This window comes from Mixophyes fleayi, chromosome 7 (assembly GCF_038048845.1).
Source record: "Mixophyes fleayi isolate aMixFle1 chromosome 7, aMixFle1.hap1, whole genome shotgun sequence".
NCBI classification, from domain to species: domain Eukaryota; kingdom Metazoa; phylum Chordata; class Amphibia; order Anura; family Limnodynastidae; genus Mixophyes; species Mixophyes fleayi.
Window position 1 is genome coordinate 21,810,077 of NC_134408.1, and position 16,608 is coordinate 21,826,684.

Sequence of the window (16,608 nt, forward strand, 5' to 3'; positions counted from 1 at the left end):
GCAAACGACTGTTGGACGGTCAATTGTTTTGTGAAAGACTTAGCGGTCTTACGACTTCCCCTCTGGGAAGATGACCGACTAACAGCAGCAAAAGCAGCAGTGGCAGTAGTAGGCGTACCGCTGCAGGATTCCTCAGATGAATCCCGTATTGAGGAGGACTCAGTCTGGCTGCTGACTTGGGCTGCAGGACTGAATCTGATGGAGATTGTGGAGGAAGTTGACGAGGAGGGTGTTGCTGGTGTGTATCCAACTGGACCACGGGATTTAGGTGTCCCTGTACCGATGAGGGTCCTAGCCCCAGTTCCTGAACTAACCACTGAACTATGAAGGTTATTCAGGTGACGTATAAGGGAGGATGTTCCTAGGTGGGCAAGATCCTTACCCCTGCTTATTTGAGCTTTACATAAGCTACATATGGCCATACATTGGTTGTCTGGATTTGGATAAAAATAACTCCAGACCGAAGAGGTGCATTTTTTGGTCTTCTGACCAGGCATGACGATGGGCTTTTTCATCCCATGGACATCAGCTGTTTCCCCCCCTGGTGCCTCATTTACAATAACCACATCACCATCCTCATCATCAAGTTCCTCCACAGCGCCAGCTACATCATCAATAGGCTCCTCCCGAGCCACCTCTTCCCGTACAGTGATGGGAAGGTCAGGCTTGACAACCACCAACACCCTTGGACTCGCCTTGAGGATTTGTGATAATTTCTCTTAGAAGGCATAGTTGTTTGCTGTTTTGTTGCTGACAGCATAACTCTCTTCAATTTTTTGGAGGGGGGGGGAGGAGGAGGAGGGATAAGATCCGTGGGTGAAGCTGAACCACTAGTCATGAACACGGGCCAGGGCCTAAGCCGTTCCTTGCCACTCCGTGTCGTAAATGGCATATTGGCAACTTTACGTTTCTCCTCAGATGATTTTAAGTTTCTCTTTTTGCTACTTTTTCTTAACTTGGGCTTTTTGGATTTTACATGCCCGGTACTACGAGATTGGGCATCGGGCTTGGAAGACGACGTTGATGGCATTTCATCGTCTATGTCATGACTAGTGGCAGCAGCTTCAGCAATAGGAGGAAGTGGGTCTTGATCTTTCCCTACTTTATCCTCCAAATTTTTGGTCTCCATTATATGTAGCACAAGATACTGCAGAATGTGTGAACTTGGAAATATTGCAGTACCAATGGACTTATACTGCTGGATTGGTTTTGCAAATTTGGTTATAATCACTTTTTTTTATTTTAATATTTTTTATAATTTTTTTTTTATTTTTAAAAACTTGGGAATAATGGAGAAATAACTATGCCCTTAGAAGCACAGAGCACAGGACACAGCACCACTGGACTGAACAGGACACAGCACAGGACCCAGCAGCACTACGGAACTCAGCAGGACAGAGCACAGGACACAGCACCACTGGACTGATACTGCAGAATGTGTGAACTTTGTAATATTGCAGTACCACTGGACTTTTACTGCTGAATGTGTTAACTTGGTAATATTGCAGTACCAATGGGCTTATACTGCAGGATTGGTTGTGCAAATTTTGTGGTAATTAAAAAAAAAAATAATTAGTTTTTGGTATTTTTTTAAATAACTTTTTTTTATTTTTTTAAACACAGGGAAATATTGGGGAAATAACTATGCCCTTAGATGCACAGAGCACAGGACACAGCACCACTGGACTGAACAGGACACAGCACAGGACCCAGCAGCACTACGGAACTCAGCAGGACAGAGCACAGGACACAGCACCACTGGACTGATACTGCAGAATGTGTGAACTTTGTAATATTGCAGTACCACTGGACTTTTATTGCTGAATATGTGAACTTGGTAATATTGCAGTACCAATGGGTTTATACTGCAGGATTGGTTGTGCAAATTTTGTGGTAATTAAAAAAAAAATTAATTAGTTTTTGGTATTTTTTTAAATAACTTTTTTTTATTTTTTTTAAACACAGGGGAATATTGGGGAAATAACTATGCCCTTAGACGCACAGAGCACAGGACACAGCACCACTGGACTGAACAGGACACAGCACAGGACCCAGCAGCACCACTGACCTCAGAAGGACAGAGCACAGCACACAGCACCACTGGACTGATACTGCAGAACACAGCACAGCACAGAACTAAACAGCACAGCACAGCACAGCACAGAACTAAACAGCACAGCACGAGATCTACCAGGACAGAGGACCACCTAACACACCCTCCCTCTACCCTGATCAATGCCCGAGTGAAGATGGCGGCGACTAGCGGGGAATTTATAGGATCCGAGTATCGCGAGATCCGACAACGGGATTATGAGTCAGAGCCTCAGTTTCAGATTTGAATTTGGCGCCAATACCCGGATCTGTCTCGGATCCGACTCGGATCGGCAACGTTCGGGTGGGCTCGGATTTCAGAAATCCGAGTGCGCTCATCTCTAGTCGGAAGGTGTGATAATTAAGAAATATACATCTCCTGCACAGCCTGTGTCTCTATGCAAAAAAGGGGCAGAGCTACACCAAAAATGGGTGGTAAGTGGTACTTGTAAATTGTACGGGTGCCACTTTAAACATGGACTCTGTCTGCTGTCATTTTAGTTATCTTGAGTCTGGGTGCCCCTTGACATGATGGGTGAGCTCCTCTGCTGTAGCTCTCCAGTATCCCCCTATCCATGACAGCATACTGCCAGTCTTGTTCTTGGTGACTTAAAAATCTGGCGGGCATTGGAAAGGTATTCAAGGGGGAGGCGTGGAGGGAGTAAGGAGTGAACAATGCCAATTCTGCACCTGCAGTCAAAATAACCATATCTTTCCTGGACTGACAGGTGGGAGGAGTTAATGTTTCAAGTGGTGCCTCTATAATTAACAGGTACGCTAAGCTCACCAGCAGAACTGCTGTGCAATATTAATAACAATGTAAGTAGCAATTGCATAGAAAAAGTGTAAGGTACTATTGGGGGGGGTTGTTCTATAAATGCTGTCAGTAGAGTTTCTGTACATATAGGGCATTTTTTGTCCCATACACTTTCAACTAATCTGTGCAACAGTATTAATAAAGTGTCTTTTTCTAATTTAGTATTTTAATATAAACTGCAACCTCGTATTAGTAAGAAGATGTACTGCTCCACCTGCTGGCAGGTAACTCTCATTACATTGTCATTTAAGCGCCGAAACCGAAAACGAGGCTTGAAACGCAACCCAAACGTCTGTGAAGGTCCCCCGTGATTAACTTAGCTGTCCTCGGCGCCTATCTGGTCTTTACCACGTCATTTGTTTGTGTATGCGGGGGTTCAAGGGGGGTGATTCCTGAAATAATGACCCGATGAAGTGAAATGGGAAACGATTCTGTCACCCCCAGGCTGCTGTGTGTATAAACTCTCGATAGGCAGCAGCCGCGGGGTCCTGTGTCGCCATCTTCTGTGTGACAGGGGTCGGGGTGACCTGAGAGATGCCGGACAAGGATGTCTACCCGGAGCCTCCGAGCCGTACCCCGGCTCCCAACAACCAGAGCGGCCTCCCAGACCCGCTCCAGTTGGTGCTCACCGTCTTCCACTATGCGGTAGACAGGCCGGTCACCGCCTTTCACGGTGAGGAGAGGGGCTGTGTGTCACCTGGTCATGTTGAGACTTGTAGTTCCACAGCAGCAGCAAAGGGGAAGGGGGGGGTCTGAGTCCCCTACCATTGATAGACTCTGAGCTGTAGCCACATGGGGAAGGCATACTGGCCTGGGAGTACTTTCCCCCCATAGGAAGTTGGGAGTGCAAGGAAGAAATTATTCCCCCCATCTACAGTCATGGCCCTTATTCCCAGGTCACCTCTGCCAGCATAGATTATTTACCAGCAAAGTGGTTTTTATCCCATGCTGGAACAAACTGTATTTAATTTATTTTCCTTTAAAACTCTCTTCTTATCTTAAAGCTGGACAGTCCTCATAGAGCAAGTAAATACACTAAATTAAGGAATATTAGCAATAAACAATCAAGACATTCAGCGCATAAAGGTTCTCATAAGTAACATTCCAGAAAGATAACATGAGAAGTCAACCATGTGCATAGGAAAGTCCCACTTTTATATATTAGAGGATGGCAAATTCCATAATACAAATAATATTCTTCAAAGTGTGAAACACCTTCCCATCACCTCCGTGGAAAATAAAGAAGATGGATTCCTTCCAGATTTCTGGTTATATAAGCATGTAGAATATCAGAAAGACTCCTCTCGGTCTCCAAACTTTCAGGATTGATTCCACTATGATGCTTTCCTCTCCAACAACGATATCCTCGTTATTAGACTCCGAAAATCTATAAGAATGTCCTTTAGCTTTCCCTGATGTAGTCCAAATGGATTAAAAATAATAAAGAAACGGAACAATAGGATTTGCTTGACTTCTCATGTTGTCTTTATGGAATGTTACTTATGAGAACCTTTTATGCGCTGAATGTCTTGATTGTTTATTGCTACTATTACAGTTTCAGGTTGTATACACTTGTATCAGGATTTTGGCTGCATTTAGGATCACAGAGCGCCTTATTAGTGATTATTTGTCATTTTTAAATTAAGGAATATGCTGTAAATCAGGCCTGTCCAACCTGCGGCCCTCCAGGTGTTGTGAGACTACAAGTCCCAGCATGCCCTTCCAGCTATCGACAGTTTGTCTACCGGAAAAGCATGCTGGGGCTTGTAGTTTCACACAACACCTGGAGGGCTGCAGGTTGAGAAGGCCTGCTGTAAATCATGTTTGGCGGAGAATAACTGGCCCCCATGCCCTCTATCCTCAGTGGAATTACTGCACCATCTCCGTCATCCTCATATGACCTTGTTGTGTTTCTATAGATGATTGGTTTTATTTATTATGTGGTATACCGACTTCCAGCGCTGTAAGGAGTTGAAACAATACATTTCCGAATCCATGTTGACTTTTAAATGGTCACTATTGTGTGTCTGAGGTTCAGATTTGTATTTATATGCAGTGTTCTCCCCAGAAAATTTTGCCAGCCAGCTGGGGGCAGTGTAATAGTTTGCAATAATAGAAAAAAAAATGTTGGAGGTTATTGCCCACACCTGCCAGGACTGGTCAGACTGGTGGTCAGTGGTCTAACACACACACTGCTGGCTGTAGTGCTCACATAGTGCTTGTTCTAATAGGAGAAACAATGGTTTATTCGATTATAATAGGAGTCTGTTGGGCTCCAGGTGCAGGGTGGCAAAGAAAACCCGGGTGGAGCACCCTGGAAATAGGTGCTGGGCAGAACACTGATTTGTAAACTCTTCTATTTGCTTCCAGACATGTTTGTTATAATTACATTCATCTTGTATCTGATTATATAATTGTGCTCTGTGTACTAACATCCTTTTTTCTTTTTGAGATTCTACTCATTTGGGTCTGCTGTATAGATGTCTAGGGATCAACTGCTGTCTGCCCCCTTTTAACCAGCACTTATAAAAGACCTCGCTCTCTTTGGTAACTTTTATATTGACTGACCCATTCATGATTAATGGAAACAGCCTATCAATTTGTTAGGAACTTTTGACCTCATGGAGAGGCATCAGCCCCAAACAAGCAGTCACCTGCTGCTGGTATCTGCTGTGTAGATAAGTCATACTTGCCAACTCTCCTGGAATGTCCGGGAGACTCCCGAAATCCGGGTCGGTCTCACGGACACCCGGGAGAGCTGGCAAATCTCCTGCATCCCGCTACTGCCGTACCAAAATGACGCGATTCTCCACGAATCGTGTAATTTTGGTACGGTTTTGGCCCCGCCCCCTGCGACAAAAGGGCATTTTCGTAGCGGGGGCGGGTCAAAATGACGCACTTGGCAGCGCCCCTCTCCCGGAAACAAGTTGCAGAAAGTAGGCAAGTATGAGATAAGTAGTTATATTTATTTTTAGTAGTTTCAGCCTCTTTAATTCTGTAACCTTTCTCATTGGTATATCCCAGCACTCTAGTGTATGTAGTGACAGTTTTTTGTTTTTTTCTAATTTAAGAATAAGACATAACTGTAAAATTCCCCTTGCAGATTGGATGGAACGCCAGCGAGCAACGAGAAAGACTTATTATTATCATCAAGAATTCCGACGTGTTCCTGATCTTTCTCAATGTATTGAGGATGATTATTTGTGTCACTATGAAGCTGGTGTGCAATGGAAAAGAGATTTGTAAGTATCTTGGTTAAAGGACCTTTTATAATGTGTTCTCCTTTGCAATTCTATCACTTACACATTGATGATCTCCGTGCAGTATTTCCTGAATCATCTTTAGACTCTAAACTTATTTGCCATGACCCTTTCAGGGTAAGGTCACTGGAACAATTCAAAAGAAATGGCTTTTAAATGCAGCACATAAAGACTTAATACCACCCAAAATAATGTTTGGTGCAAATCTAGGCGTTCAACAAAAAATACACAATATTAAATACTGCATGTATGATCAAAATAAGGCGAGCAAACACTAGGAGAGCATCCGACTCAGAGATATAAAGACACCGTGTAAAAGGGAAACCATACAAATTAAAATAATTAACAGATTAATCTCCTGCAGTATATAATAATTATACAAAAAGGAATACAAGAACAGTGACCTATAGTAATGCCACATATAATACAATGCAAAATATGTCGCAGAGATATTAATGGCGTTGAAGTTTTATCCATCGTCAAATAAGTGTGAATACAACAGAAAATACCCCATCCTCACATTTAAATCACGCATGTAATAATGTACTGCAGTGGACAAACTTCAGAAACCTGGATGTGCGGAAAAAACGATGACAAATGTCACATACCCATAGAAGTAAACGAAACAAACCAGAGAATACCCCCATCGTGTTAGGAGGCTGCAGAAGAGGGACATAGAAGGTTTTGTTTCACCACTAGGAAGCAGGATGCTGAGGAACACTATGGATCCTCCTCTTCCCTATAACTCTCCTGCTCATTCCCTGTATAGGTGCTCACAGGGCCTGTGGCATTCAGTAATTTAATTTCTTTCCATTTCCTTACGGTACTTAGTAGCACCTCTACTGAGGGTCAGCCTCAGCTGTGACCTGTAAGGCCATACCACCACTTCCTTGGAGGGACAGGGTCACATGTCTGTAGCAGCATGATGGGGGGGGATTAAAATACCCCCTCTGTCCACCTAAACACCATGCCCCCACTTTGGTCCTCAGCCGTGGATCCTGGCCACCTACCTGCAGGGGAGAGTTTATTTTAATATAAAACGCACCACAGTGCAGATCACCAGCTCTCTTCACGGTGGTGGCCAATGGCTAATGATTGAGCCTAGCTTGTCCAGGTTATGTGGTTCTGGTTGACAGACACTGACTGTTCCCGGACCTCCTCCCTTTCAGGGACGTGCTAGTTATATTTTTTTCTGCTTGCACTTTGTAGCCTATGGAACAACAATGTAGTGTTCAGATCCTGCTCCTCTTTGCTGGGTTCTGAAGGCCTTATAGGGGATTGGATTGTACATGCAGCACAAAATTGAAAAGACCACCGAGGAAGGCACGGTTTCTACTCCACTTCTCTTTTTGTTAATTTCTGCTTGCTGGGCTCGTGGTAAACATGAGGAAGAGGCTTATAACGGAGAGGAAGGGCTAGATTTACTAAGCTGCGGGTTTGAAAAAGTGGGGATGTTGCCTATAGCAACCAATCAGATTCTAGCTGTCATTTTGTAGAAAGTACTAAATAAATGAAAGCTAGAATCTGATTGGTTGCTATAGGCAACATCCCCACTTTTTCAAACCCGCAGCTTAGTAAATCTAGCCCGAAGAGTCTAGTTTTTCTCCCTAACAATCTAAAACCCCCCAACCAATATCAAGTCTTAATGTAATTTGAATGTCTTATGGCTCCTTTACTGTTTATTTTTTCTTTTAAGCCTGGTTGATCAGGAAATAGTCAGAATTGTACGTGAACGTTTTACAGCGTGCAAGACGAGAGAAGGGGCCAGCGCTGACCAGAATTGCGCCAAGTTGCTGGAACAGTACGCTCAAGTCTGCCAGGGGTATCAGGCCAGATGTAAGATATTTTGTGTTTTCCCGTTTCTTTCTTTATATTATGCATATTCCCTCAATTCATGATAAGAAAATGATTTGCGATTTACAAATTGACTTTCCTCTGCTTCCCGGATCTACTGGTGGATAAATAAAGAGTCTAGTAGTTTTTTCTAACATATCTAGTTGTGAGCTGGATAACCCATTTGATAAGTATCAAGAAAGTTTGAAGAGATTAATCTTGGCTCTAACATCCCCCTCCCTCTTCTAATCAATATCGTATAAACGGTTGAACGGGGTGATTTTTACCAGCTTCAGAAGTGATCACCCCTAATTTTTATAACATTTCTATAAAGCATTGCAATGTTACAGCTGTAATAATCTGTTATGATTGTCTGTGTGACGGACATTTTCTTGAAGACGTGTGTAAATTGCACCAGACATTTTTTTCTTTTTTTAACTATTCTGTTAAATGAACAAAAACAGAGCACAGCATGAGTGCAAAGGTTTGCAAATCATCTTATCAGCAGAAGGAGGATTTAAAATAATTAAAAAAATGTATTTGTACTACTTGTTACGGAGTTTAACAGATGAGACCATGTGGCCACTTGTTGGCGTTCTGCAATAACGCTGATTTCACCCTCTTAGATCAGGACCTCGGGGCTTTTGGTAATGCCAGGAGGTGCCTCATGAAGCAGAAGGAAAGGATGATACAAGAGAGGAAAGCCGCTGCTCAGGCACAGGACTAAACTCCTAGAATGAATCCCTTCCACGCATGTACATTTTCATGCTGCTTGTCTTGTTTCAAGTCGAAACATTTATAACGTAACCGTATAATAAAAACATCTATGGATCAATATGTTGATATTGTCTGTGTCCAACACTTTTTATAGAGGCAGAACACCTTGAGGACTGAAGTACCATTGTACACTGTCAGTCATAGAGTAATCACTGTACATCATTGTTTATCATGTCAAAGCAGTAAATTCTGGAGGTATTGTAGGGTTATGGACAATGGATCTGCCTGAATGTTGAGCATTGGAGATAGTGTTTATATTTGCATTCTCTGAAATGGACTCTACAGACTTCTGACGGTGGCCATGTTGTAGACCATTCATGTGACCACAACTTATCCATTCTAAGTGCTGCATTCTTTAGTGATGTCACTAGCTTCTAGCGAATTGAAAGGATAATTAATGGTACTGCCCCCAAAGTGGCTGCATGAACTGTGTTGTCAGGGGAATTTGGAAGATAATTTAAGTTTCTTCCATGGCCATTGGTCAGCGGTTCCCAAAACTGAGCACTGCGGGTAAGGGGTGGGCTGTGGCCAGGATCGGGGGTGAGCAAGGCCAGAGACTATTTGGTCATTATTTTGGCTTACAGGTGCCTTGAAAAACCAATGGAGACCCTGAAAAAGTTTGGCATCAGCTGCCATAGCAAGGTATGAATTATATCATTTAGAGAGCAATCTCGTCAGATATCTCTCCCAACAAACAATTTGACTTTTATAGCTGTGTAAAACATAATATATTCTGCTTAGGACAGCAGTTGTGATTAGTGAGAATACGAGCATACTGGGATTCAAGGACACAGTCTATCTATATTTTGATATTAACATTTCAGCATTTGCAGAACATTAGTCACCAGTCTCCATCCTGTGGGAACCAAGGTCTATCTGTTTCTAGACATTTCACAGCTTGGCACATTCCAGTTCATAGAAAAATAAATCTCAGTACTGAATCCATACATATGTGATTAACCCTTAAATATGTAGGGTTATGCATGGTTTCAAGTGAAAGCTAAAGTAGCCACAATCCTTTCAAATTAAACCTGCTGTGATATTTCTAGATTGAAAAAAAATCCCATCATTTAAAGTGTGTGTACATTGTTTCCATAATATCAATCATACATCAATCCTTGTAAAAGAAATGTGGTTATGGGTAAAACCTCCAATCAGCTTCTAGCTGTCATTTATCCAATTAATTTCTAGAAAATAACTGGAATTTGATTGGTTGCTGTGGTTAACACCTCCACTTTTATATCCAGACTGGATGGATAGATATTCCTGCTTGCATTTAGGTAGGATGTAGGAGTGAGAGTTGGGGAATAAGAAGCTTGGGTTAGCTGTGTGGCTCTGCAAAACATATTGTCACATTGCTTTGTCGGGAAGGACTTGTCCTAATACACAAATCCCTATACCTCTAAATATAACACTCTCCAATATTCAGCTCCTGACATCTTCTGGCTATAGCCTGAATAAGGCTTTGAGAGGTCAGCACTCTGTCCTCAAATGGTGATGAACAGTCTGTATCTCCACCACAGCCAAGTACATGAGAAGTATCCAGCACACTACCACCACCTCTGGTGCATCATTAATACGTTGACTGCTTTATTCCAACTCCCCTCAAACTGTTTATATGCTTCAGGGCAATGTTAGTCATGCTGGCCCACATTGCATTAGATTTTACAAAATGACCTGGTGGATGATCTGTGTTTGACGATCTTGTTTCATAGATACTAAATTGGACTTAAATCTGGTGCCCAAGGAGGCTACTTACTTATCTGGTTCCTAGAACCATTACAAGCCAGCAGCACATAGCATGATCTTGGGGAAAGAGCCCATTGGTAGCAGAGTATACGGCTACTACAAAGGAGCAACATGATCTGCCCTATATGTATCACCCAGTATTCTATGATCCTCCAATCACAGCAAGCAATGCAGCTCCACAACTTCCGTGTCATACACATGGGCAGGTAGCATGGTTGTGGGCTGAAGAAATATGCTGTTCAACTTCTATACTGGATAAGGTGGAGGCCTGGGCAACCTGACCATCCAGGTGTTGTGAAACAAGTCCCAGCAATCATCTGGCAAAGCATGCTGGGGCTTGTGGTCTCAACACCCAGAGAACCACAGATTGACCAAGCCTGGTGCAGGGTGGGGGTCATGTGCCCCCACCTGGTGCAGGGGTGGGGGGTCATGTGCCCCCACCTGGTGCAGGGGGGGGGGGGGGGGGTCATGTGCCCCCACCTGGTGCAGGGGGGGGGGGGGTCATGTGACCCAGCCTGGTGCAGGGATCATGCATACACAGCATAATAATGAATCTCAAATTCAGAGCTCCAGCACAATAATAATGTAAAACAGTTTCTCCCCTTTCAGACAAGTGTGCCAACCCAACATGTGGCACTTAGCTGTAACAGGATGAGCCTCTATAAGCAGCCAGAGACCTGTCCCACAGCTAGTGGGGGGCATACTAGGGGGCTTTAGCTTTGATTTTTGGTCAGTTGTCAATTCAGCTCTTTCTGCCTTGAATTCTCAGCCATCAAGAGTATGTCTGCCTGTGAGTACAGGAGCTGGGCCCAGACCAGGATTTCTCCAGAACTTACCTTACCCCCCATCTGGGGTTTCCTATAGCTCAGCCTGTAACCAGTATGTGCCCTAGAGGTAAATATCTATTCTAGTCTGCTCTAGAGTAGATTGTTCAAAATAACTTCCCTGCTAACTATCTGCTCTCCTGTAAAATGTTATCTCCTCTATATTAATTGCCATTAATGTCCATGTTCTACGACTACCTGGATCCACACAGTCCCAGCCTGAACTCCGTACAATACATTGAGCTGCACCACATATGGCTGCAAGTCCTACACTCCATGCATCACAGGGATGCATATAGTGTTTTTGGCCTCTCCTACAGTTTTATCTCAGGCATTAATATGTGACCTGGACCAATCTTTCTCCCCTTGTGTTAGGGGTTTGTTTTTTTTAGCCTCCCTTAGTCTACAGTATCTTAGAACCATGTTTCACCCTCTACACTCTCCATGTTGTCCTTATGGGAACACAGACCCCATATACATCACTCTTCCAATCTGTTTTCTTTGCCATGCTGAGAAGACGAGGTCACTGCCCTGGCCCACCTTATACATAGGAGGAAGCGGTCTGAGTGGCACCAGCAGAGCTTGGAACAAGTTCCTGGTAGGAGTATTTTTCCTAGGACAGATCTAGAAGAGGGATGATGGCTCAGCCATAAGTTCTCACCTGTCTCAGTGATCCCAGTGAAGAAACCACTGGTTGACATGTTATAGACCACAGGCTCACACTTCATGGGAATGCAGCCTATCCATTCACTAGAAACATGCGCCTATGGATTCAGCCACAAAACATCTGCTACTACTGGTGTAGCATCAAAGCCTATAAAGCAAATCAGGAGCGTTATGCTTCCTGGGCTAAAATCACTGGGTTTAGGAGAACAGCTGCCAAATCCAATGGACAGACAAGGGCCCAGTCTGTCTACACTTACAAGATAAGCTCCTAGGAAGAATATTGTAGAAGTGTGGTCCCACCCTCACTATTACAGCTATAGATACCAAATAAAACCCACAACAAATAAAAGGTCATTGGTTTCAGTTTAATTTCCTTTTGACAAAGTGTTTAGGATGTGGCAGGAACGGGGGCAGCCTGGGTCCTCTGCATGGACACTCTGGTGTGAGTCTTCGCCAGATGGTCGGTGTACTCCTGGAAAGAGGAAACAAAGCTGTGAGTAAATGGGGAGGAGACGGAGACCACACACGTTCAGCCGTACTGCAGTGAGCCAGTAGATGTACCTGGTATGGAGACTTGGTGAACACCGTCTCCTTCCAGAGGTCAGGAGTCAGATAGCTGTAGGTCTTGGAGATGGCATCAAAAGTGGCTTTAGCTGCAAAAAAATAAAGGTGGTTATTTTATGGTTTAAACTCCATATACTGTAATATTATTATAACGTCACGTCAGGTTGTAGAGCCTCATTCAGGAACAGCGCAGCCATTATACTGGTCACGCTGCCGTGCATATGTAAGCTCATTTACTTTATCTCCCATATAACGACAATCACACCATAAGCACAGGTGTGACTGAGCAGAGCAGGGAGAATGTAACATAACCTAGTAAGTCCTTCCTAATGACTGTCCACTAAGAGCTCAACATCTTCACCCATTTCCATTAAAGGACGTTAAAATGAATTGGTTGCTTATTTCCTCAATTGCCATTTGCACTGCTGTCGTAGAACACTGAACAGGCTAATGATCATTCATCAACATTTATTTATATAGCGCCAGCAAATTCCGTAGCGCTTTACAATTGACATCTCGCTGACTGATGCATGGCATCATTTTATATCAACTCATTAAGTCAGATATGGGATAAGTAGATGAGGCCTAAAGTACATGGAAAGCAAAGTTGCCATCTTCCACCACTACAAATCGCTGCAAACCTTTCAGAGCAACTGGGTGGCCACTTACCAAAGTTACCCAGGGTAGCAGTGCAGCCTCTGGCTGACGTGTAGCAGTCATCAATACCAGCCATCATCAGCAGCTTCTTGGGGACAGGAGCAGACACAATGCCAGTACCTCTGGGGGCTGGGATGAGACGCACCAGTACAGAACCACAACGGCCAGTGACCTGTGAAAGGAGGGAGAGCCCCGGTTACACCAAGTTTTATTTTAAACTAAAAAAAAAATATCTTTAGTTTCTGTAGCTTAGTATTACATACAAGCTATGCCCATGTGACTGACTATACAGACAAGCTTGTGGCAGCCTGCATACTGCATATTCCCCTTAGACTGAACAGATACAGCACCACCTTCAGGTCAAGGGAGCAAACTACACAAATGAAACCTTTTTTTGCAATCGTTCACTTTCAGGATCCATGACCACATGTGGAGCCTCAAACAGGAACAGGAAGACCACGTAAAGACGTCAGCCTGCCGTGCATATGAAGTTCGTTACTATGCCTCTCTTGTAACGACAATTACACCACTTTTATACGTGTAACTGAGCAGAGCTGAGAGACCAAAGACTTTATACAGCATAAGACCCCCCCAAAAAAATACTAACCCTGTATTTTTTATGTTCCATTTAGAATTGTAATAATTAACTGTTAAAAATAATGTTCTAGAATGTTACCTAGATTCTATAAAGGCACTAGTAATACTGGCCACACAAGATCCTGCAGACAGGGCAAAGTATATATAAGTAGCCATTTCCAACTTGTCTGTTGTCCGATAACTACCTACAGGAAGCCCAATATCAGCCATGGGTGCCCATATACAGACACCACGTCCTACAACAGTGTTGGCTAACCTGTGACACTCCAGGTGTTGTGAAACTACAAGTCCCAGCATACCCTTCCAGCCATAAGCTGCTATATATTGGCAAAGCATGCTGGGACTTGTAGTTTCACAACACCTGGAGTGTCACAGGTTAGCCAACACTGGCCTACAATTACCCAATATTGCTGCAGATATATTTGTGTGTGGACAGCTACAAATATGGTCTTCCCTAAAAACAATCTTCTACCAGAGGTAGAAAACAATAAATGAAAAATACTGCAGGTACAGAGGTAAATCAACAAATGCCTAAACCTAAGCTTACAGTCTGCAGAGGGATAAATGGTTCAGCATATAGATCCCCTTGTAAAGAGCATTATTCCCCAATAAACCAATTGCTCCGGACACTTGTAATACAAGTTAAACGACATAAGACCTACCTTGCAGGGCACGGTGTGCGGCTTGCCGATCTTGTTACCCCAGTAGCCTCTACGAACAGGTACGATGGATAGTTTAGCCAGGATGATGGCCCCACGGATAGCGGTGGCCACTTCTTTGGAGCACTTCACACCAAGACCAACATGGCCGTTGTAATCCCCAATGGCCACAAAAGCCTAAGCATCAAAAAGTAAAATAAATGAGAAACTGCACTTCTCAGAGACACACACATTGCGCCTTTATCCATCACTAGAAAGATAGGGATTAAAGCCGGTAGCGTCAAACCAACCTTGAACCTTGTTCGCTGTCCGGCACGGGTCTGCTTCTGCACAGGCATAATCTTCAGGACCTCGTCCTTCAGAGTGGAGCCCAGGAAGAAGTCGATGATCTCAGACTCCTACAAGAGGTAGTGTCAAGTATAAATACAGGGGAAACACAAAACACTTCAGTCTAAAGTAGAGGGAAGCCACCATGAGCTAGCTTGCTATGGAAGAACTAAAAGTCCCAGCATTATTGTTCTACTAGACAGTGTTTTTAAGTAACCCCTATTATACTGCTAGCAATCTTCAAACAAACTAGCCTTCTGAAAGCCAGCAAATATCTCCATATGACAATACAGAATTCATTTGTTCTACCCAAAAACATTAAGGGGCATATTCAATTAGGTTTCCGGTCCACGGTAATGTGCGCAGTATTGACGATAATACGGTACCATAATAATGCGGATTTTCCTACACAGTCCTATAGGGTGCGCACTAAAATCCACGTTACTGCGGTACCGTTGATTGACTTTGCGGCCTGTTCCTGCGGACCAGAAGCCTAACTGAATATGCCCCTAAGGGGTAAATTTATCAAGGTACAGGTCTGAAAAAGTGGAGATGTTGCCTATAGCAACCAATCATTCTAGATGTCATTTTGGAGAATACATAACAGCTAGAATCTGATTGGTTGCTATAGGCAGCATCTCTACTTTTTCAAACCCGCAGCTTGATAAATTTACCACTAAGATATACGTTCAACAGCCCATCCAAACAAAAGAAACAACAAATGTATTAAAGTTACCTTAATTGGCAGGGAAAAGAGGTAGATCTCTTCCAAAGACTTGATCTTCATATCTTTGACCAGACGGCCAAGTTTGGTGACTGGAACCCACTGTAACAGAAGACAATTAACTTTATTCACCAAAAGATCAGTGAGGAAAGTCACTCATAAGGGGGAGATACAATTGGCGGCAACATGGCACCGCAAACATTGCCGGCAATTAACACTGCATTACAGAACATGGGACTATTAAACCTCCCCATGTAAACCCAATATACTCACTTCTTTGTCGTCAGCCTTTCCTCCACGGGCCCCACGTCCTCTTCCACGGCCCCTGCCTCTACCACGCCCGCGACCTCGGCCCCCACTGCCGAAGCCCCCGCGAAAACCTCCCCTGTTACCACCGGCGTCGTCCGCCATTTGCTGCAAGGAACAAAAAATAAATAAAGCCATTACATAATATACAGATATCAGTCTTTAAAACTGGCGATTTACCCCCCCCAGTGCAGCCTAATCATTTATAGATGACTGATCAGCGCTTATATTACTCTCACATGGCTGGAAAGAACGGTGTGGAAGCCACTCCTGATTGCCAGCAATCTCTAAACCATAGAGCCCACATTACAGAAACTTCATTGCTAGACTATTGTATGGGACGTAACGTTCAAAAATATATGTGCAGAGGGTCTGTGGAACGGCCACGCAGACGCTTGGGACATATTTTACTGTGAAATATTTGCAGATTTTTGCTCACATCCCATAGGGGTACAAGCAAAAAACAAGAAGATATTTTTTACTGTACTACAGGTAAAAAATACACAGCCATGATGTTCTCAGGAACATCACGGCTAAATGATACTCCCTTTAAGGTCACTTATTCTTGCACAATGAGTAAACGGTCAAGTGGCTGTCCTACATCAAAAAACTACCAAACAGTAGGGACATCTGAGGTATTAAAACCAAAGTAAAAAGCTGATACAGGCTGTTACATCCTTTAATGCTAAAGGCAAATTCAGAACATTTAGTTTCACATTTATGCATTTCGTGAATATACATGCTTAATACTTTTTTT

At 43.4% G+C, this 16,608-nt stretch overlaps 2 protein-coding genes and 1 non-coding gene across 3 annotated transcripts; 1 reads left to right on the plus strand and 2 right to left on the minus strand.

Moving 5' to 3' along the window:
- The first annotated feature begins 3,384 nt into the window (after positions 1-3,384).
- Positions 3,385-8,836, plus strand: NDUFB10 (NADH:ubiquinone oxidoreductase subunit B10). Its single transcript, XM_075179298.1, has 4 exons — positions 3,385-3,581; positions 6,012-6,150; positions 7,865-8,004; positions 8,628-8,836. Exons 1-4 carry the CDS (start codon positions 3,443-3,445, stop codon positions 8,726-8,728), a joined length of 519 nt encoding a protein of 172 aa, XP_075035399.1. The 5' UTR covers positions 3,385-3,442; the 3' UTR covers positions 8,729-8,836.
- Positions 8,837-12,361: 3,525 nt separating this feature from the next.
- Positions 12,362-15,990, minus strand: RPS2 (ribosomal protein S2). Its single transcript, XM_075179299.1, has 7 exons — positions 15,819-15,990; positions 15,558-15,647; positions 14,785-14,892; positions 14,498-14,671; positions 13,251-13,410; positions 12,579-12,670; positions 12,362-12,489 (listed from the first exon to the last, which is right to left on the minus strand). The coding sequence occupies exons 1-7, from the start codon at positions 15,987-15,989 to the stop codon at positions 12,406-12,408; spliced, it is 879 nt and encodes a 292-aa protein (XP_075035400.1). The 5' UTR covers position 15,990; the 3' UTR covers positions 12,362-12,405.
- Positions 13,664-13,802, minus strand: LOC142098728 (small nucleolar RNA SNORA64/SNORA10 family). The gene has a single exon (XR_012678403.1). It is a non-coding gene; the product is annotated as a small nucleolar RNA SNORA64/SNORA10 family (small nucleolar RNA).
- Positions 15,991-16,608: the final 618 nt, after the last annotated feature.